At 41.5% G+C, this 23,501-nt stretch overlaps 1 protein-coding gene and 1 non-coding gene across 2 annotated transcripts in view; both read left to right on the plus strand.

Annotated features, from left to right (window-relative positions):
- GABRA3 (gamma-aminobutyric acid type A receptor alpha3 subunit) overlaps window positions 1-23,501 on the plus strand; it is a 205,189-nt gene that overhangs the window by 113,773 nt on the left and 67,915 nt on the right. Inside the window, exon 6 of the mRNA XM_023753038.1 lies at window positions 16,773-16,855. Coding sequence (XP_023608806.1) covers window positions 16,773-16,855 — 83 coding nt within the window. The remainder of the gene's footprint in view (window positions 1-16,772; window positions 16,856-23,501) is intronic.
- Window positions 11,691-11,797, plus strand: LOC111825804. Its single transcript, XR_002828974.1, has one exon. It is a non-coding gene; the product is annotated as a U6 spliceosomal RNA (small nuclear RNA).

Here is a 23,501-nt window from a genome sequence, read left to right on the forward strand (position 1 = left end):
CTTTGGGAGTAGAAAAGTATGATATTCAGGGTTAGGAAAAAGAAGCTTTACAATTATTTGTATGGAAAATAACTACAAACTAAATCATTGTTTGTATCTATATATATATAAAAGCCTAAGTGACCGAACGACCAAACAACCAGTTGCTATGGTGCACACTGACCATCAGGAGACAGATGCTCAATGCAGAAGCTGCCCCCTGGTGGTCAGTGCACTCCCACAGCTAACCTCCAGCGGCCAGTCAACCTCCCCCTGGCTGGCCAACCTCCGCAGTCCCTCCCCCTGGCAGGCCAGCCCCATTGGCCCAGATCAGGGTGGCCGGCCAACCTCCCGTGGCCCCTCCCACTGCTGGACAACCTCCCATGGCTCCTCCCCATGGCCCCAATTGGCCCCGATCACTGGCCTGGCCAACGGACCCCACCCATGCACGAATTCGTGCACCAGGCCTCTAGTCAATCTATATACATAAAAGCCTAAGTGGCCGAATGACCGAACAAACGAATGACCAAACGACTGGTTGAGTGGTCACTATGATGTGCACTGACCACCAAGGGGCAGACACTCAATGCAGGAGCTGCCCCCTAGTGGTCAGTGCACTCCCACAGCCAACCTCCTGTGGCCCCTCCCCCCCGGCTGGCCAACCTCCCGCAGCCCCTCCCCCAGGCCAGCTGGGCCCTATGGCCCCGATCGGCCCCGATCACTGGCCAGGCTGAGGGACCCCACCCATGCACAAATTCATGCACCGGGGCTCTAGTAGATAATAATACAAGAATATGTGTTTTGTGTACTCTCAACTGTAAACCTACTTTTGCCTAATCCTATATCTTTTATTTTATTTATTTTTTAAAAATCCTTATTGCTGAAAGTATTACATATGTCCCCCTTTTTCCCCCTTTGACATCTTCTAACCTGCCCCCACCCCAGGCTCCCTTTGGATCCCACTCTTCTGCCTGCCAATTCTGGACTTCCTGTTAGGTACTTAGGTGCTAAACACTGTCAGGCACTGTCCTTTTGCTTTCTGAATCCTGCTGGAAGCTTCAAGCAATCCACAGTTTGTGTCTGTATCCACAGGCCTTGGCTGCAAGCAGGAGGGGCCAATCTGCTCTCTAATGTAGGTTTGTTAGCATCATGGGGCCCAGGGCTGGGTCAGCAACTTCCCTTGGTTCTCTGGGCTCCACCTCTGCCCGCTTTTGCCTGCTAGCCAGCTTTCAATTGTAATCATTCAATAGTCTGTTTCTTAAAGGGCTTTAGGTGGGGGAGGTGCTGTTTAACTTTCAGGGAATATGGTGGGTGTTTTTCCCTGTCCCAGAGCTACTCTTCCATGAGTTGCCCAAAATAGAACTCTGCCCTTGGCTTGGCAGAGTGAATCAGCTGGAAACAGAGTTTTTGTCAGTTCTCCTGTGTGGGGAAAACATCAGTTTGGTTCCCAGGATATTGGGGCAGACCCCCTCTGCCCTTGTCCTGTCACTGAGGGCTCCTTGAGACTGTTCAAACCCATAAGTTTGGCCTCTGCTTTTGTTTCCTCTGAAAAGCTCAAAATGCAGGGTGTCGCATGCAGGGATCCTACAGGTGGGGCAGGCTGTGTTGACTAGAGTGGGTCTTTTTTCTTTTCCCACCATGAAACTACTGGGAGCAGCTAGCTCCTTTCAGGAAAAATGGCCGTTTTGGTTTGGGGGCCTACAACCAAATTCCCCTGGCTGCTGTTTTGCCAAATCTCCCCATAATGCTTCCCACCCCAGTCTCCTTAGGTACCACAAGTCCGCACCTCCCTCCCTGCACAAAAGCCTCGGGTGTAGCTGCAAATGAAAACTCCTGGGTTCTGGGGGGATGGAGATGTGGAATTATAAAGAAGACTGAGGATGCTTATTGAGAAAGGCAGAAGATGAAGTTGAATAAAGGATTAGCCACCTGAAGATAGAGTTGGATGAATGGGAAGAAGATGACCAGTAGGCCCTTCATTTTAGTCTGAATTGGACAAGTTTAGGAAGATAGGAGTCTATGCAGAATGACCTTGTGCTTATTCTAAAGTACAGAATAGAGGAGGTACAGAAGTTTAGAAGCATGATGAAGCCATTGGTTCCCTTACACAGTATATGCTTCACCTTGGACCCAGGACAATGGGTCCAGAGGGAGACCTAAGTTCAAGACTGAAAATAAACGCTTGGCTCTATTTGTGACACCACGATTTATTCAAATGGTGACTTTTTGTAAGATACAAATTACCTGTTTTCTCATTCAGGTAACAATGTAGCTGCTACCTTCTTGCAGACACATAAAAATCACGAATTGGATAAGGTCTGAAGAAAACTTAGAATTTTTCAGAAAGTGTTTGTTACTCTACCACATTACTGTTATTATTTTTGATCCTCAGAAATTATATCTGGATTCCATGAGAAAGCTACAGAATGATAGCTTAGAAAAATCTTATCAAGGATTGCATGGCTGTGTAACTAGGGCAGTTGAGAATGAAGCCTTGTCTTGTCTCATCTTGAGACCTCAAGACAACCATAAAAATGCAGGCCAAAGCTCATTACCTGCTGCTTACTTCAGCAGCACACATACTAAAATTGGAATGATATAGAAAAATGAACAGAACCCAGATCAAAGTGATGCACATGTTTATGAATTTTCCATTTTATCAGACATGAATATATAGGGAACTGCATTTCTATTGACATTTTATTTATTGATGAAGCTATGGATACATATGTTCATTGCATTTTTCTTTATACCTATGGTATATGAATGTTGCATAATATATAACAGTAAAACAGTTCCAGTGATTATTTGAGTATGAGGTATAGGTACTCATTACATTTAACTAGATTTTATCCTATTGACTTGAATGATTCATTCAACCCATTTATGAGTGCTTATCATGTTTGTGGATTTGGGAATAAGTGCTGATCTATAGAGATAAATAAGACATATATCATGCTTTTAATGACTTACAGTCAAATAGTTAAAGCAGATATGTGCACAGATAGCTACACAATAATATAAAAGTCCTTAAACAGAGAGAGGTGCAAAATGTGTTAGAATTACAGTGCAAGGAACATCCAACATCATGTGGCGGCATCAAGGGAAATTGTAGAAAGGAGGCAATGCTTATCCTATATCTGAATCTTGAAGAAAGTGTAGGTATAGGGTAAGGTACAGAAAGGTATTCTAGGCAGAGGAAATAGCATGCACAAAGGCAGGTATTCATGAATTGACACAATTCATAATAAAACTAGGAATACAGTGATGAACAAGAATAGATGAGGTCTCTGTCCTCACATATTTTATTGGGGAAAATAAATAAATCATGACAGTAAAGTAGAATACGTGCTATGATTGAGGAAGCACAGAGTAGTATGGGAGCATCTAGAAGGAACAATAAAGTGAGTCTATGGAGAATAGCCACAATGAATTCCAGAGGAATTCACTTTTAAACTGAGACTAAAAAGAAGTGAAGAGTTAAATTAGAGTAAAAGATAGGAAGAAAATGTTTCATAGAGAATAGGGTGGGGAGAGAGAGAGGGAGATAAAGAGGGAAGGAGGGAGGGAGGGACAGAGGGAGGGAGGAAGAGAGAGAGAGAGAGAGAGAGAGAGAGAGAGAGAGAGAGAGAGAGAGATGAAGGAGGCCAGGGGAATGAGGGAGGAGTTGGTAATAATACATTATAGAAACTAAAAGAAGTACAATGTGACTGGACCATAGAGTGACGTGCAGAGAAGTGGCCTGGGTTGAAGAAGGGGTGCTTATGAGCTATGTTGGCATAAAAATTATAGGGATCCATTAAAGAGTTTATTACAAAGGAATGACACAAACAGATTTGCATTTTAGATAGATCACTCTGGGAGCAGTGTGGCAGGTAGATTAGAGGAAAGCAAGGATGAAGATGAGGTGCCTAGTTTTATGAGCTGCAATACTCTAATAATAATATTAATAACAATTACTATGTACTAAAGAGCTACTATTGCGTCACTTTATTAAAACAACTCTGATCTTCACAAAAACTATTAAAAATAGGTATTATTTCTATTGAATTGATCCAGAAAGTAAAGCTTAAAATTAATAATGACTTATGCAAGATAATGCAGTTATTAAGCAAATTAAGGACTGTCTGGCTTAAAACTACTGCTTTTTCTACTAAATAAGGCTTTGTTAAAAATATATTTTTATTTATTTTAGAGAGGCAGGGAGAGGGAGAGAGAGATAGAAACATCAATGATGGGAGAGAATCATTGATGGGCTGCCTCCTGCATGCCCCCTACTGGGAATTGAGCCCAAAACCTGGGCATTGTGGCCTTGACCAGAATCAAATCCAGGACCCTTCAGTCCACAGGCCGATGCTCTATCCACTGAGTGAAACCAGCTAGGGCTAAGTAAGGTTTGTTTGTTTGTTTTTAAATATGGATCTATTATATGTTCAAAAGGTAGCACTGGTGGTATTTAGTGCCTGATTGGAAGTTGGTGGGGGTCAGGCTTTTGTATGAGTGCTTCCTATAAGTAAATGAGTTCCTTAGGATAATGGAAGTACTAAAGGTTAGGAAAAATAATAATCCAAGTGTTAACATTTTCATTGAATGTGGATGAATAAATAAGCTTTTGGAAAATAAGTGATAAGGCAGTATATTGGGAAATACGGCCAAATGGAATACCTGTTTGGAAACATTTCTGCATGACAGATGAGGGATAATAGTTTGGAAGTGATACAACATGTTTATCCTGTAGTTACAGGGAGACATTATTGTTTTTTTTTAAAGTAAGAAACATGATCAAATCATTCATGTTATAGTTCAAATATGACAGATTTAGAATATATATTTTGTAGTAAGACTATGCCTGGACCTTCCTCTGTAAAATGGGGTGAATCAAAACAATACTTGCCTCACAAGGCAGTTGTGGGGAGTGAATACGATAAGCCATGTCAGTTGCTTGACATATGTCCTGGAACATGTCCACCTTGTAGAAGTGTTTGTGTTAATGTCCTCACTTTTATAATTACTTAGACACAATGGGGTTTTGTAAAATTGAATACATTGCACAGAGTGTCTTCTATGTATTAGGATACACAATAATAGGGTCCTATACTTAATGTAGAATTAAAGAAAATAAACATTCATTTCTCCATCTTGCATCATCAAGAAGAAAGTGGTATTTTTCTGAACCAATTAAGAGGCTTGCTGTCAAATTCAGACCTTCATGCCTTCCTTTATTCTTTGATTATATGAGTGAGTCAGTTTTGCTTATATACTTGGGGATTTCAAAGACAAATATTTTGAAAGATAAATTGTGCATGCTGCCAGGACTTCAGATGTTAACAGAAAATCTCTTATCTTCCTACTTTAGATGTAAATGGCTTGCCCTTGTGTCTTCATTATAGAGACTACCTATGGAATGGACAGGGTCCAGGGAAAGCATTTAGGTCACATTGTTAGTTGTATATGATTTAATGTAATCAAAACAACCAAGCATTGATAGCTTTATTGCACATGGTCCTTTTTTTGTAATGATTTTAGGAGATTCCACTTATAGTTCCTTATTCATTTAGCTCACAACTAACTCACAGAAGTGGTTCATACTTAGTGAACCTCAATCTAATGAACAGAACTAAGAGCATAGATAATAGAGTGGCTCATTTTGGACTCTGAGAAAGCTTGTAATGAGGTGAGAATCAAGTATTAGTACAAGTCCTCAGTCAAGTACAAATTATTCTATGCACTCCACATGGTGATATTAACCCCTATCTTCTAAAAGCTCATATGTTGCAGAAAAGATAGGACACATTATTCACTGTACTACTGTGTAAGGCATAATAGAAGTTTCACAAACAGCCAACAATGAAGTGCTGTGAGCTAAAAATTACACGTTTCATCATGATTTGGAAGCCTGGGCCCCTATATGGGAGAGCATCACAGGGGAACTGATATTTGAGCTGGAGGGATGGAAGAAAGAATGTATTCCCAACAGGTCCTCACACATTTGTTTCATTTTTGCCAGCTGCAAGAGGAAATTGGGGTCTTGAACTAACAAGAATTTCTTTTATTCTCAAAGACAAGATGCTGATCTCCAAGCAGATTGAGTTAGAAAGCTCTAACACAAGGGGGATTTACAGATCATCAGAAGGTTCCCTCTAGTTCCAAAGAACATAGCTATTTTAGATGCTACCCCTAAACAGAGTAGAGACCTATGTTGTAGTGACATGGACTTTAAAATTGGAATTAGGAGCTCTAGCTGTGAGTCCCAACTCTGGCACAGATCAACAGTATAGCCATGGATAAGGCATTTCTCTGCTCTGGGCCTGTTTATTTTTGGGGGGAAATGGACTGAAAATACCTGCTCTGCCTATCTTGCAGAAATAGTTATTAAAAAAAGAAGCATCTATTGACTATTCAACCACCATTCTAGGGATAGGATTACAATGATAAATAGAGACACTTCTCTCAAGTTGCTCACAGTCCAGTGCAGAAGACAGACCCATAAATAGACTGATAACATTATGTGCTGTTAAAATGATCAAATAAAAACAACTTAGGCAATACAAACAAACTTTATTAACACGTCATGAAGTGAACAGACTCCATGGGGAGAACTGCAAAATGGGGCAGAAGGCAGGAAGCTTTTATAGGATAAAGAATAAAGAACAAAGAAGAAAAAACTAGAAAAGATCTGATTGGCAGGGGCACATAGTTAACCATGTTTGGTATGAGAAGGCCTGGAGTTGTCTTGGCATTTGGGGATTGTCTGATTGGATATACTATGTTTCTGGTCAAGCGGAGTTTTACAGGGACACGAGTTATTTAAGTTTCAGTTTGCTGACATGGCCCTCCAGGCAAGAGTAGCATTATCTTGGGGCTAGGAGGTTATTTCAACAGTGATAAAAAAGTATTTGTCCAAAGTGCTCTGGGATTTCTGTGAGCCAGAGAACTCAACTGTGCCTGTAGGGCACATACAAAGCATTGTGAAGAGATAGTATTTGAGGAAGGACTTGAAGGAAATTTGTTGCACATATAAAGAAAAAAAATGGCATTCCAGGCAGGGGGGGAAATCAATGTGTACAAAGACACAGAAGCATGAAAGCTTTGGTGAAATCACAAGTATTTGAAGGTGGCTGGAGAGTTGGGGACAGTGTGAATATGAGAAAATGAGGCTGGGGTTATTCATCTGAGTAATTGTTAAAACTGAGATGTGCTTCCTCTAAAGGCTAAATGCAGTGGTAGAGTATTGGCCTTCCAGTGTACTGAAGTCTTTTGCCTATAGTTCCAGGATTTAATGGGAAATCTGAGACAACTGGGATTCTTGTGACTAATGTGCTGCTTAGTTTGGGTGGTTGATAGTGGTATATTTCAAGTGACTCATCCTCTACTCCTCTACTGGTAATGGCTATTAATTTACTATCTTTTCTTTTACACCATAAATCCCAGATCCTGCCCTTTAATCCACGATGATAGAAATACCTTGTCTGGCACATCAGCCACTCCAGAAGTAATGTTTTCTACCCTTTGCTTTTTAGAAGGAAAAAAAAAACAGTTTTCTGAATGCAGACCAGATTGTTCCACTTCTAAAAGGCCTAGGTGACATATTGCCTAGGGGCTCATACTGAGCTTCAGAGACCCTTGTCCCTATAAATGTAAGCTACTCCTTCCTCATCCTCTCAATGTGTTGACAGTCTAGCTAGCTGAACAATAAGTGCATATACTCAATAACATTTAGATGTTTAACTTTTAGGACTCCATTTAGTTCAGGAACATACTTTTTCTCTAGATATGTTTTTCCTATTTTATGCCCCCACTTTGCATATTTTTATTCTATATGAAAAAATCTAGAAATAATTTTGTGTTTTTCTGTAGGGCAGTTGTTAATAAGTAAGTTATTCATATTCATTTTCTAATTTTTAGAATTCTCAATTGAGGTATGGCATGTATATTTTAAGGCCTGCAAATATTATGTGCATAGCTCCCCAGCATTATGGATAAGAAATGTGTTCTAGACATTGCAATAGTCGAAGGTTAAAAAAAAAAAGGAAATTAGCTTAGTAAAATGAGAGGTATTATCAAGATATGAAGATGAGAGCTTCATTTTCCAGAAGGGTCACTTTCAGTAGGCCAAAGGCAAATGGACACTGAAGACATGGATGTAATAGCATATGAATTAGAATTTTTTTTCTTGTTGGTTTAGTGCATTGGGTGAATTCCCATTTTAAAGCAGATGACTTACATGCGATATTCAATCTAGTTCAGGAAACATGTACAAAAAAATCCTAAAAATGCAAAACACCGTATAATAAGTGCAAAATAAATACTGGTTTTTGTATTAATGATATAGTACAATATAAAAAATCATAAAACAGTATAATAAGAATAATCCCTGATATGTGTGCTCATTTTGAAAATGTACATACAGTCAAACCTTGGTTCTCAAACATTTGCCATCTTGAACAGTTTGTTTCTTGACCAAGTTGTGCACAGAAAAATATCTCAGTTGTTGAACAAAACTTGGTTCTTGTCCCAAAGGCCCTTTCATGCTGATAACTGTATGATCAGTCACCTGTCTCTCAGATGGCAAAGGAGAGAATGCACGAGTTTGAGTCAATTTAACACTAAACCTCACATTCTTAACATCTCAGGAAATTGTGCTGTGAATATTTTCATGTTGTTTTTAGCTTTTGTTGCTGCTTATTATTATTAAATACATACAGAAAGTCACCATAGGTCCTAGGAAGGTTAGTGATAGCAGCAAAGTAAAAATGAAAGTTGTGAGAACAACAATAGAGCTGAAGAAAAATGATTGCAAAGTGTGATAGAGGTGTTCGAGTGTTATCTGATCTGGCTAATTTTGAAATTGATTATTGGCATAATTTTAAAACATAAGAGACCATCAAGAATGTTGATATTGCTAAAGGTGTGAAAGTTCTCATGAAACAATGATCACAGGCAATTGAGAAAGGTTAAAATGGAATCACTTGGGGGTCTAAAATGGATTAATTCAATTTATATTATTTCTAATGGGAAAAATGATTTTTAAACAATCACTTCTCAAACAGCCTTCCAGAATGAATTAAGTTCAAGAACTGAGATTCCACTGTATTTCCAATGAAGATCAGATAAGAGTACCAAATAACCAAGTCATGAATTTGTCTCAATTCCAAAGAAGTAGAAAAGTAACTACTCAGTGACTTTAAGTCAATAGCAGGGATCCCCCTTTTTAAAGTTATATGAAAGCTTTATTCCAAAATGAGATTTCTTATAACAAATGATTATTTAACCCTAGTAATTTTCAAATCAGCAAACATTTATTTGGTTCTACTATGTAGAAAATAGAATAGAAACTGCCCATGAAGGATTACAAAATTGAATAGCAGGATAAAAAGGAATATATGTAGAGCAAGCATAAGTTTGAGACAATTTAAGCAACAATTTGCAATTATAAACCGTGTAGCAATGAATAACCATGTGACTATGCATTTTTATATTGTTAGAAGTGTACTTTCAGAGCAAATACCAAAAAATGAAAAATGCTCATTCAAATTGTAAATGCACATTGAGTGTTGTTGGATGTTGCCAAATTTTCTTCCAAGAAGTTTGTACCAATTTATATTTTCACCAGCAATGTATGAGACTGTTTACATAGTCTCACCAATAGAATGAGTTATTAAATGTGTAAATTTTCTACAATATAATAGATAAGAAATGATATCTCTGTGTATTTTTAATTTGTATTTCTCTAATTATGAGTGATCTTGAATATATTTTCATATGTTCAAAGGCCATTTTGAAATCATTTTATGCATTGTGTGCCCATGATTTTGCCCATTTTTCCATTAAATTTTCTTATTTTAAGAGTTCTTTATGTATCAAGGATATTAGCCTTGTTTATGATATATTACAAAAATTTTCTCCCAGCTTATCAGTAGTCTTTTGATTTTTTGTTTGTTTTCTTTGTTTTGCTATGTGTGGTAGACATAGTAATGCCCCTAAAAGATGCTCATGTCCTAATTCTCAGAAACTATAAATGTACATGGCAAAGGGTATTTTGTAGATGTGATTAAATTAAGGACCCTCAGATGGAGAATGTATCCTGGATTACTCAACCATCTGAAATAATATCACAAGAGTCCTGAAAGCTAGGAATCATTCTTAGCTATGGTGAGAGGGAAATATAAGTGTAGAAAAAAGATCAGAGAGCTGCAACATGGCTGTCTCTGAAGATAGAGGAAAGGGCCATGAGCCAAGGAATATAAACAGCATCTAAGAAGCTAGATAGGCAAGGAAACAGATTCTCCTCTAATGCCTCTGGAAAGCAACTCTATAGTAGGGATCCTTAAGTCAATGAGATAGTATAGCATAATCACTGGTTTAAACATTTTCAAACTACCATATTCCACTTATCGTTTATCCCTTATTTTATGCCCCTTCCCACTTTGAGATTCATATACATGTACCTTTTGCCTGAGGTAAAAGCAATATTACCCATGGGTAGCACATACTGTTGGAAGCAGATGAAATATTGAGAATAACTGGTGTGCTAAAATTCAGTGGAAAAGACATTAACCCAGTTGTTTTATGCTGGATCTCAGTCCTCAGTCTTCCTGGCTTCCCTATATACCATCACCCACTTCATAATACCATCCTATCTTAGAGCTTTAATTAGCATCTGTAAAATGTAAGCTAACAAAGCACAGAGAACTGAAATAACTTGCACACCACTATGAAGAGGTAAAGCTGTGTTGTAAATTTGGTAGTCTTCAAGGCTATGCTTAAATCCCACTCTGCTTTTTAATTTTGTAAGAGCTTTTCTTGAACTATCATTTACATATGGTAACATTCATTTGTTTCAAGTTTCAGGGATTTATATTAAATATACAGAGTTGTGCAATAATAACCAAATGTGGATTTACAATATTTCTATCACCTCCAAAAGTCCCTTCAAAAATTTCTAGTCACCATTCATTCTCAGCCCTAGTCCTTGGCAACCACTAATCTACTTCCTGTGTCAATAGATTTTCCTCTCCTGGATACTTAATGTGAATGGAATCATACAATATATGACCTTTTGTACAATATATACTACTTATCATAATGTGTTTGAGATTATCCATGTTGTGTGTATTTCCTTTTGTTAATGACTAATATTCCCTCATATGGATGTTTCATATTTTGTTTATTCATTCATCATTTGATGGACATTTAGATTCTTTCTGGGTTTTTTTTGCTATAATAAATAATTCTGCTATTAATAGGTTTTCCTATGGATTCTGTGGACATATGTGTTCATTTCTCTTGGGTAGTGGAGAATTGAAGTGGAACTATAAAATTGAAAAGGAAGTTTATGTTGAAATTTTTAAAAAACTGCCAAAATGTTTTCCAAAGTGTGCTTTAGCATTATATATTTCCACCAGTAATTTATGAGGCTCCATTTTCTCCAAATTTTTGTCAACACTTGATATTGTCAGGTTTTTTACTTTAGTTATTATAATTCACACATAGCAGTATCTCATTGTGGTTTTAATTTGCATTTTCATAATGATTAATAATGTTGAGCACCTTTTCATATACCTGTGTCTAACTGTATGCCTTTTTTGGAGTGGTGTTTATTCAAATACTTTGCCAATTCACAATACTTAAAATTTTCCAAAGTGGGCATCTTATGTTAAATGTACTTATCACACAAAATAATAATTATTACTATTTAAAAAGAGGGTAGGGTGCTCGCTTCGGCAGCACATATACTAAAATTGGAATAATACAGAGAAGGTTAGCATGGCCCCTGTGCAAGGATGACATGCAAATTCGTGAAGCGTTCCATATTTTTTTCTCAAAAAAAAAAGAGGGTAGGGGAATTTTTTGGAGTGGATGGAGATGTTTATGGCATAGATTGTGGTGATGAGTATACTAACCTGAGTACAGTCAGGGTGCTTTCTGCTGCAGAAAAAGCTTAAAGAAGTCTTGAAAGTTGTGGCAAGGTAGAGGGAAGGCAAGAAAGGAAGACAGTATGACACAAGAGGTTAGAGAGCTTTAGGATATGTTTAAGAGCCAAAGAAAAGAGCACAGCATAATTTAGCTGGTGAGGTATCCTGCCCTCATCAATCTCTGCTTTATCCTCTCTGCTCTGCTTAGGAGGGATGGGCAAGAAGTAGATGGGAAGGAAGATAGGAGAGTTATTATAAACTAGAGGCCCAGTGCACAAAATTCGGGGTCCTTCAGCCTGGCCTTCAATGATGCAAGCGTTCTGTGCCCGACCTGGCCAGAGGGCCTCCAAGTCCGGGCACAGAACGTTTGCATCGTCGCTGGGATGACGACGCAAGTGTTCCTCCCCACCCCCCCTTGTCCCGGCTGCTCCGTGCCCACTGCCCAGAGGCCCTCCGTGGCCGGGGTGGAACGCTTGCCTCGTTACTTTGGCGACAAAGCAAGCATTCCGCCAGGCTGTCCACATTGCCTGCTCTCAGCAGCCACCCCCTTGGGACTGGGGGACTCTGGCAGGACTGAGAGGACTGGGTGCTGCCATCTTGTGGCTGTGGGTGCCACCATCTTTGTGACAGAGTGATGGTTAATTTGCATATTACCCTTTTATTAGATAGGATAAGTTTTGGTCCTAATCAGAAATCAGTGCCTTTGCATTTTGTTTTGGTAATCTATTTGTTGTGCTCTTCTTTTCCATGTCCCCAGCACTGCTGAGTAGACGTAAAGTAATTTCCTCTTGGAATTACTCATAAGAATCAGTATCTTAAAAATATTAAGTGAAGAGAAGAAACACAATTTTCTTTATTAAACTCATGGAATTTTTAAGTGTCCAACACAAGGAGCAGGTTTCTCAGTGAAATACATTTCTCTTGTATCAAACCCTTTGAGGCATAAACCTCCTTTATGACTTAAAAACAAAGAGTGGATCGGTGAGATATTGTAGACTAACTTGAGAATTGAAGTTTTCTCCAGGACATATGGGAAATTTTGTAAATACCTAAGGGATCAGTAAGAGCTGCAAGGACATGGGCTATCCAGTTCCAACATCTATTTGCTTAGACAGGGAAACTGAAAATAAAAGATGGGTAATTATTTACTGAAGGGCACACACTTGATTTCTGCCTACTGGCCTAGGGAGGGGTCTTGCTAATACATACCTAAGCATGCTTGCTTTAGCCAGCCTGCTTAGAGCAATATCTAGTGTTGTTGTGCTGATCATTTGTGAGGTGTCACATATTCATCCAGTTTAACAATTAGCCAGGATTGGAGGTGCTTATCAGTTGGCAACTTACAACTCTAAGAGCATGATAGGGATTAAATCCAATATAAGCAAGATTTATACAAGTTACCTAGAAACAGCTCAACAAATCTAGGTCACAAATAATTCTAAATTTTTGCTTGTGGGTCCCATTTCTATATAGTAGGCTACTATCTAGGCCAGGGGTGGGGAGCGTCTGGCCTGAGGGCAAAAAAGGCCCAAGAAATCATTATCTGGCCCTGCCAAGGCATTAGGAGTGAGTTAGTTAAATGTTTGACCAAATACAGCAGGCTAATTTTTTTAAATAAATCTTTATTGTTCAGATTATTACAGTTGTTCCTCTTTTCCCCCCCATAGCTCCCCTCCACCCAGTTCCCACCCCACCCTCTGCCCTTACACCCCCCGCCCACTGTCCTCATCCATAGGTGTACAATTTTTGTCCAGTCTCTTCCCGCACCCCCCACACCCTTTTCCCCCCCACCCCGAGAATTGTCAGTCCACTCCCTTTCTATGCCCCTGATTCTATTATATTCACCAGTTTACTCTGTTCATCAGATTTTTTATTCACTTGATTTTTAGATTCAGTTGTTGATAGATATGTATTTGTTGTTCATAATTTGTATCTTTACCTTTTTCTTCTTCCTCCTCTTCTTAAAGGATACCTTTCAGCATTTCATATAATACAGGTTTGGTGGTGATGAACTCCTTTAGCTTTTTCTTATCTGTGAAGCTCTTTATCTGACCTTCAATTCTGAATGATAGCTTTGGTGGATAAAGTAATCTTGGTTATAGGTTCTTGCTATTCATCACTTTAAATATTTCTTGCCACTCCCTTCTGGCCTGCATAGTTTCTGTTGAGAAATCAGCTGACAATCGTTTGGGTACTCCCTTGTAGGTAACTGACTTTTTTTCTCTTGCTGCTTTTAAGATTTTCTCTTTGTCTTTTGCCCTTGGCATTTTAATTATGATGTGTCTTGGTGTGGTCCTCTTTGGATTCCTTTTGTTTGGGGTTCTCTTCACTTTCTGGACTTGTAAGTCTATTTATTTCACCAGATAGGGGAAGTTTTCTGTCATTATTTCTTCAAATAGGTTTTCAATATGTTGCTCTCTCTCTTCTTCTGGCACCCCTATAATTCAGATGTTGGGACGCTTGAAGTTGTCCCAGAGGCTCCTTACACTATCTATTATTTTTGGATTCTTTTTTCTTTTTGCTTTTCCAGTTGGGTGTTTTTTACTTCTTCGTATTTCAAATCTTTGACTTGATTCTTGGGATCCTCTTGTCTGCTGTTGGAAATCTGTATATTATTCTTTGTTTCAGTCAGTGTATGCTTAATTTCTAGTTGGTCCTTTTTCATATCCTCGAGGGTCTCACTAAATTTATCGGTGGTTTCTAGAAAATTCTTGAAAAACCTTATAAGTTTGGTTTTGAACTCTATATCCAGTAGTTTTCTTTCCTCCATTTTTGTCATTTGTGACCTGTTTCTTTGTCTCCACATTTTTTATGCTTCCCTGTGTCTTGATAGAGTGGCTTTCTGTGCTAGGTGTCCTATAGGGCCCAGTGGCTCAGCCTGCCCAATTACCTGGCGTGGACACTCTTGGTGCACCCCTTTGTGGGCTGTGTGCACAGTCTTGTTGTAATTAAGCCTTGATTGTTGTAGGTATCACTGGGAGGAATTGACCTCCAGGCTAATTGTCTGTGAGAATCAGCTGTGTCTACAGTGGGAGAACTTCTGTGCTGAAGACACCCTTCTGGGGCAAGACTTGCTTCAGTGGGGCTTTGATGCTCCCTGAGTCTTCCCCCTGAGTGTGTCCCTTATGGATCTGAGGAGTTGTAATCTGGATGGTCCCAATCTGACCACTGGGTACACAGGCTCTTGGATCTCTAAGGAGGTGCTAATTTAGCCTCTGCCTGAGGCTACCCAGCAGGAGCTATGGAGAGATCTGCAGATTCCTCTTCTTTGTTTGGGGTTTGGAGGTGCCCAGATGAGGCCCAGCTGTGAAGCAATGCAAGCTGCTGTGGGGCCTTGGGCCTTCTTTTGGAAGTTCAGGGTCTTTCTGACCCAGCTGCAGTTTGTTAGGTAATTTTAGATCTCAAAGGCCAGCCCATTCATATGCAGAAGCCTCTGCACAAAGCTTGGGTGGGGCGGGGTCTCAGGGAATCAACAGGGCAGAGCAAACAGCTATGGCTGATCCTCAGTCCTACCCTAAGAGGTCCCGGGTCTCAGTATCCTGGTAATCGCTGCAAGCACCTCTGAGAGAAAGCCGCCCTCGAGTTCCTACCAATGCCAGACAGTCCAGTTTCTCCCCATATGAGTCTGGGTCCCCAGAGACTCGCCCGGAACTGGAGTCAGGGCCATAGGGAGCTTGTGCCTCCCTCCTGATTGCAAAAGACACCAGTATCCTCCGTTGCCAGCCCCTTTCCGTGCACACTGGAGCCTCCGTACCTCTGCACTTTACTTCCGCACCTCCTCTGAGTCTCAGTGTGCTTTTCTCTTTCCTTCTAGTTGTAGAATTTCCACTCAGCCAGCCTTCCTGTAGTTCTTGATGATGTCTGTTTTGTCTTTTAGTTGTATTTTTGAAGTGGTTGTGGGAGGCAGCAATTTCAGGTGTTTACCTATGCCGCCATCTTGGTTTCTCCAGCAGGCTAATTTTTAAATTGGTAATTTTGTATGGACTGCAAATGACATATAAATATCCAAATAGCTCTTGGCAGAAAAAAAGGTTCCCACCCCTGATCTAGGTCAAGGAAAGATGAGGTTCAAAAATTTTGAAAGAAATTGGAAAGGAAACCTTGGAATAGATTATTTTAACATATTAAAGTAGGTATATGAGTATAGGGCATGACAAATAGTACTCCATCCAGTTTTCCGTTGAGGAATCCATGCACAGTCTCTCCCATATGTTGTTTCTGTTAAGAAACCATGAGCTCTTCAGACTTGGCCTCTGAGGTTTTTGATGTCTTTCATCACCTTTGCATTTTTCTGACCAGTTGCTCTGTGTGTGTGTGTGTGTGTGTGTGTGCACGCACGTGCGCGCATCTGTTCTCCAAGAGTCATCTCCTTTAGCAAAGCTGTAGTAGTTGCTGTGAGCAGCAGAGGTATCTTTTGTTCCTGTTCATTATCAGAATAATCTTTCTACACATCTCTCCTCTCCAGTGAAAATTTTAAATTGGATAACTTACATGATAGCCTACTGAGGAGAATTACTTTAGAAATTCTTAAAATGCTATCAGAGTAAATGAATCAGAACCTGCTGTTTTAAGGTTTCTTTGGATGGGGATAGTAGTTAAGGGAGCTCACCTAGGGCATAAGTTATATTTGTTTTACTAAAGGTAGTAAGGTGGGATTTAGATCTGATAAAAATTCTAAATACTGAATGGTGCTTTGAGAGGCTAACTGCTTCATTTACTCCATCCTTTGTGTTCATAAAGATGTGGACCTCCATGAACCTAAACCAAAAAAATCCAGTTATTCTGAGGAGCACTTTATTGATAATAATGGGAACTCAGCTTTACGTTTAATATCATTCAGTTTAGCTTGACTTCATTTTCTGTTCTCCTTACTTTTAGGTTAACAATTCATGCTGAGTGTCCCATGCATTTGGAAGATTTTCCCATGGATGTGCATGCCTGCCCACTGAAGTTTGGAAGCTGTACGTATTTTCTCACTTTCTGTTTGCCTGAGCTTTTTTTAAAAAGAAATTGAATATTTACTCTTCTGTCCCCCTAGTAATTTCTAAAGTTGAGGCCTTTAATCCAGGTTGGTATGAAAACAGGGAAGGGAAAGTGGGATTGAGTAGTATTAACTGATCAGGAGGAGACAGACTTTAATAGAATTTTCTTTCTACAAAGCAAACCTTATTTAGACTAATTTCATGTCATTAGATTGAAATATTAACATCTGTTTCTTAAATTGTCCAGAAGACAGAGCTGATATAGATTCCTTAAATAGAATGTTGTTATATTTTTGAAATGTCTATTCTACCTGCACCCTCATATACTTCTATCCAATTCTCTACAGTAAATGGTAAACAGGAAGAAACTCTGGGGATTTTCTCATTTTTACAGTATTGCCCTTGCTGGTAGCTGTAAATCTTACAGAAAAATTAGTAGATACACAACCCATTTTAAAATTAATTAGAGAAATAAAAATTGAAAATAATTTGAGTGAGTTTCTTACTCTCAATTTCAGAGTTTTATGTGAGTCATCAAAGCAATATATCAACGTCTATGTTGATCATGTCTAAATTAGATTTAGCTCTGTATTTTGAAATAGAGCATTTGAAAAGACCCAAATAATTATGTTTGACATATTTTTCAATCATTGTCAAATATTTACAGATTGTGTTCCAAGCTCTATTCTAGGAACTTGGAATGCATCCACGAATAAAACAAAAACCCAGCCCTTGTGCAGCTTATATTATAGACGAGAGTGATGATGAGAGATAAAATAAACAATGGATAAAAAAGTAAAGTATGAAGTATGTTGTAAACTGAGAAGCACAATTGAAGACATGACATTATTACAGAATAATGGAGATAAGTCATGTATAGGTGGAGGATACATGTTGCCATTGAAATTTTAAAATAGTGTTATCAGCATATGCCTCTTTGAAAAGGTGACTTGAGTAGAAATTTTAAGAAGGAAAGTGTTAACACAGCTATCTGAGGCAGTTGTGCTCCAGGTGGAGAGAACAATCAGGGAGGGGCAAGACCCTTATCAGAAAGGTGAATGATTTGTTGTGAGAGCATCAAAGTGGCCAGTGTGACTGGAGAGAGTGAGTAAGGGAGAAAGCACTAGGAGAAGATGAAATCAAAGAGCAGGCCAGGTCATCCAGAGTCCTGTAGGACATTAAAGGGCTTTGAATTTTATTTTGAGGGAAAATGGGGAATGATTGGAATATTTTGAACAAAATATATTATCTGGCTTATGTTTTAAAAAAAATCATTATGGCCCTGACCGGTTTGGCTCAGTGGATAGAGCATCGGCCTGCGGACTCAAAGGTCCCAGGTTCGATTCTGGTCAAGGGCATGTGCCTTGGTTACGGGCACATCCCCAGTGGGGAGCGTGCAGGAGACAGCTGATCGATATTTCTCTCTCATCGATGTTTCTGACTCTCTATCCCTCTCCCTTCCTCTCTGTAAAAAATCAATAAAATATATTAAAAAATTATTATGGATGCTCTCTAAAAATATAAGTATGGGAAGGAGAGAAGCAGGGCATCTGGTTGTAGGTTATTAATATTTCAGATGAGAGCTGATAATGGCTCAGATCAGAGTGATAGTGGCAAAAGTAGTGACAAGTAACTTTTCTTTTTTTAAAATTTCTTTATTGATTAAGGTATTACATATGTGTCCTTATCCCCCCATTACCCCCCCAATCCCCCCACTCATGCCCTCACCCCCTGTTGTCTGTGTCCATTGGTTAGGCTTATATGCATGCATACATGTCCTTTGGTTGATCTCTCCCCCTTACCCCCACCCTCCCCTACCTTCCCTCTGAGGTTTGATGGTCTGATAGATGCTTCTCTGTCTCTGGATCTGTTTTTGTTCATCAGTTTATGTTGTTCATTATATTCCATAAATGAGTGAGATCATGTGATATTTATCTTTCTCTGACTGGCTTATTTCACTTGACAAGTAACTTGATTCACTTTTTTAAATAAATAAGAGAGTACGTTTAAAAGTATAGCAAAGACCAGTAATTTAAAAGATATTCAAACACTGAAAAAACTGAAAAACACCAGCTAATCTTCATGTGTTTAGATCTCTTAGCAATGTAAATAGCACTATACCAAATCAAAGGTCAAAATTGCCAGTTTGAGGTTTATTTTGATTCTCAAACTTCTTATTTCCTGAAAGATCAATCACAGGGTTTATATATTGTACACTATGCATATAGGCTTATTAATATATAATTTGTAAGAATAGCTCACCATTAGCATCGTACAGGGCCACAAATGCACACTTATAATAAGCAAAATCAACTGATCAGATCAATATGTACTTCTGCACTGATATCTGGAAATTTCAAAATTTTCAACTCAATGTGCCATCATTTCCTGCTTTTGCTTTTTATTTGACATTAGTAGATCCCTTCAAATCAGTAATGTCTCTATGTCTATTATTAAGATTTAATCCTTATAGTAAAATTGTAATGCATTTTCCATTTTGCTGATTTATCAAGTACTTTTCTCAGTATTTGATATTCAGGAAAATATATTAATTTCATGGTAAATTCCAGGAAAGAATTTCCACATAGAAGCAATAGTCAGGATACTGGTTACCCCTTGGTGGGGGTTGTACTTGATAAGGGACACAAAAAAGTACTTCTGGATACTGATGATATAGGATGTAAGTGTGATGTTTGGAACAGATATCTGACTAGAGACTTAATTTAAGTGTCATCTATATAGGTGATATTTAAAGCCATAGCCTGGAGGTCACTAGGGAATACTGTATATAGATAAGAATATCAAGGACTGTTTCCAGAGTCACTAATATTTAGAGGCTACAGAGAAGAGAATAACTCAGTATATTGAAGGACAGGACAGGTGAATTATGAGAAAACTTATGAGAACATGTTGCCCTGGAAGAAAAAGTGCATCAAGAATGAGAGAGTGATTTAAATTCTTAAAGTGTGCAGTTAAAATTAACCTTAAATAAACTCTAATGATAAAGCAATTCTGGAATGGTGGAGTAAGAACTTCTGAAAATACATTCCTCCATAAATTGCCAAAATAAATTTTCTCCAAACTCTAACCAAAGGCTCACAACAATCTGAGAAGTGCTTTAAAAAACCAAACCAAACCAAACCAAACTAAACCAACCAAACAAAAAACATCTGATTCTCGGTAAGACCAGAGAACCCTATTCTCATCCTCTTCTTTCCCACTCTCCAGATGCCTTGAGGATTTTTTAATGATAAAAGGGTCAATCCATCAGGAAGATATAACTATTATAAAGATATATATATATTAAAATCTAATAATAGACACACATGGTAATTAACCGTACCTTTGCTACGCTTCCCATTGGCTAATCAGGGTGATATGCAAAATAACTGCCAACTAAGATGGCGGTTAACCGCCAACAAAGATGGCGGCTAATTTGCGTACTGCAGGTGGGGTAGGACAGTGCAAGCCAGCATCCAGGCTCCCGTGTGCGACCGGGGGTCGGGCGGGGGTTGGGGCAAAGGCAAGCGGTGCCGATTGCCTCGCTGGAGCCCTCACCCACCCACCAGAGACAGGGGGCCCACTCCCGTGTGCAATCCAGGGGTGGGTGGGGGCTGGGGCGAAGGCAAGCAGTGCTGATGACCTCGCCTGAGCCCGAGCCCGAGCCTGAGCCCGCCCACCAGAGACAGGGGGCCCACTCCTGTGTGCGATCCAGGGGTGGGCGGGGGCTGGGCGAAAGCAAGCAGTGCCAATGGCCTCGCCCGAGCCCTCGCCTGCCCACCGGAGACAGGGGGCCCACTCCCGTGTGTGACCTGGGGGCGGGTGGGGGATCGGCGGCATCACTTGCCTTAGCATGAGCCCCACCCGCCCGCCAGGAGCCAGCCAGCCCAGGGCCAGGAAGGCGGGACGCGACCCTGGAGCGCTGGAGCCACCCGGGCTCTCCCCGCCGTTCATGCTTCATGAATCACAAGTTTCCGCTGAGGCGGCGGCTGCAGGATGCAGACTGGGAGACAGGGGAGTGGGCCGAGCTTGGCTCGGGCTCGGACTTGACGGAGGGCACCAGCGCGGAGGAGATCTCCCCAGTGGGCAGCGGCTCCCCCTGCCACCAGGGAAATCTCTTCTGCGCCGGTGCCCTCTGTCAAGCCTGAGCCAAACTCAGCCTGCTCCCCTGTCTCTCGCTCTGCATCCTGCAGCTGCCGCCTCTGCGGAAACTTGCAATTCATGAAGCTCGGATGGTGGGGGGGGAGGAGGCACCTAAGAAGTCCCCGGCTGCCAGCACCGCGAGCTGGAAACTTTGTGCCTGGGCACTCCCGGCGGGGCCGGTGGCAGAGGGGAGCTGGGACTCTGGCCACTGCCACCGCCCCCCAGCTGGCTCTGGGCGCTTGGTGCACTGGCTACTGCTGCTGCTTTGGCTGCTGGAAGCTCCACTGCTGCTTGGGGTCCAGGTGCAGGAGGCTGGCCAGGGGCCTGGGCCAGCAGCAACAGAGCAGGCAGCAATACAATGGTGAGCCGGACCTGAGCCTCGCCCGCCTGCTGGAGACACGGGGCTGAGAGAGGAGAGAGAGAGAGAGAGAGAGAGAGAGAGAGAGAGAGAGAGAGAGAGAGACCGAATTTGGCACCCCACATCCGTCCCTGATCAACCACTGCAATTCCAAGCCAGTGAGGGCTGCCTTCAGGCCGCAGCTCCAGGTCCCTCATCCCCACCCCAGGCCCGAGAGCACAGTGCTGGGCAGGGGCACCCAGGAGTTCGGGAATGCAGCAAGAGGGGCTGGCACGACGTGGGGGGTGGGGGGCTGTGTTTACACCACCAAGTTCCCCACTTCTGCCCTGGCCCGCGCATGCCTCCACCTTCCCCTGAGAGGCTCAGCTCCTGCCTACATGCTTGCTGGGCAGGCCCAACTACACCGGGGAGTGAGCCATGGTGATCAGGGTGGCCACTTCCTGGGATGGGACGGCCGGACCACAGCGATTCATGAGGGTGATGAGGCCTGTGGGGCATGCGCAGCCCTCGGCGGTGGGTGTGGCCGGCCAAGCCAAGTCTGGCTTCAGTGGGGCCAGTGGGAGCCTGAGGCCACCCCAACCCCCATAGGTCCCGGGCGGACGGTGGCTCAGTGGAGAGCAGTATCTCCATGCATGGTACTCAGGGGTGGCTGTGAGCTGCTGCAACCCTGCCCCACGCTTCAGGGAGGGGGAGAAGGCTCGCAGCCACCAGCACCCTAGGCTGCACCACCTGGCCTGTGCCTCAGCCTGCTAGGTTGGCAGGGTCCAGAGCAGGTGAGCTGCTCCCTTCCCCCAGTGGTAGAACAGGGAGGAGAGCACTGGGTGCAAGGAGGGGACCTCAGCTGGGATCCTCCTGGTGTGGGGAAGGGGCCCAGCCTGGGCCCGGTGGGGAGCTTAGGAAGTCTGGCTAAGCAGGCGCTGGTTCATACCAACTCTTACTCTGCCATCTTCCTCCAGCTCTTCAAGCTAGCCCCCCTGCCGGGGGAATGGGCTCTGGGTGACCTCCCTGAGCTCAGACTGTGGACCCAGAGACCTCAAGGAAGAGTGCCCGGTTGGGCCTGGGCAGGGGCCGGTGCAGAACTACCAGGGCAGAGTTGCTTTGGTGTCTTGGTGAAGTTTGCAACTGACCCAAGGAGGAAACCTGAGAGTAGAAAGGCCGGGAGGCATGAATTGCCAGCACTTTAGCCACTTGAAAACAGCTCCACTTGGAATGTGAGGCGGTTGTATGTTCAGCTGAGAAGTGAGGGGACTGAACTCCACCATCGCTGGGCTCCTGTCAGTCCGAGGCCCAAGCGTCCACCATGACAAGGAAAGAACAGAGCGAGGGGCCTGGAGGAAGGAAGGACAATTGAAGAAAACCGTGTCTAGACTTTCCCCAGCCCTCTCCTTCTTTCTGCTGCCTACAGGAGCCCCAGGCCCGGCCACAGTTCTGTCTCCACCTTTTAGTCCCCTATTCTCCAACCACAGAGGAAAGAAATAAGGAAGGAGTCTGTGCTGCCTTCAGAAAGTATCTATATACCTGATTGGCCAGTTGCCTTCCACAGAGGGAGGCCAGACTGCGGCTTAGGCCTGCTTCCCACAGGGACATCAGTAGGACATCCTGTGAGGGCTCCCAGACTGTTAGAGAGGGCAGGCTGGGCTGAGGGATGCCCCCCGAGTGCACAAATTTTTGTGCACCGGGCCTCTAGTGTATGTGTGTGTGTGTGTGTGTGTGTGTGTGTGTGTCTTTGTGTGTGTATATATATATTTTTTTCACCTAACCACAGAACCCCAAAATACATGAAACAAAACTGATAGAATTGAAGGGAGAAATAGATAATTCAACAATAATTGAATATTTCAAGACTCCACTTTAAATAAAACAACTAAACCTAACATTGGCATAGCAAGAGAAGACAACACTATAAACCAACTAGATCTAACAAACATTTATACTGCAGTCTACCAAAAAACATCAGAATGCACATTATTTTCAAGTACACATGGAACATTTTCTGGGTTAGACTATTAAACAAGGTTAAATAAGTTTGAAAATACTGAAACCATGCAGAGTGTGTTATCAGACCTAAATTGAATGAAATTAGAAATCAATTAATAGAAGGGAATTTGGAAAATTCACAAACAA

The sequence above is a fragment of the Myotis lucifugus genome, unplaced genomic scaffold (genome assembly GCF_000147115.1).
Source record: "Myotis lucifugus unplaced genomic scaffold, Myoluc2.0 scaffold_40, whole genome shotgun sequence".
Taxonomy (NCBI): domain Eukaryota; kingdom Metazoa; phylum Chordata; class Mammalia; order Chiroptera; family Vespertilionidae; genus Myotis; species Myotis lucifugus.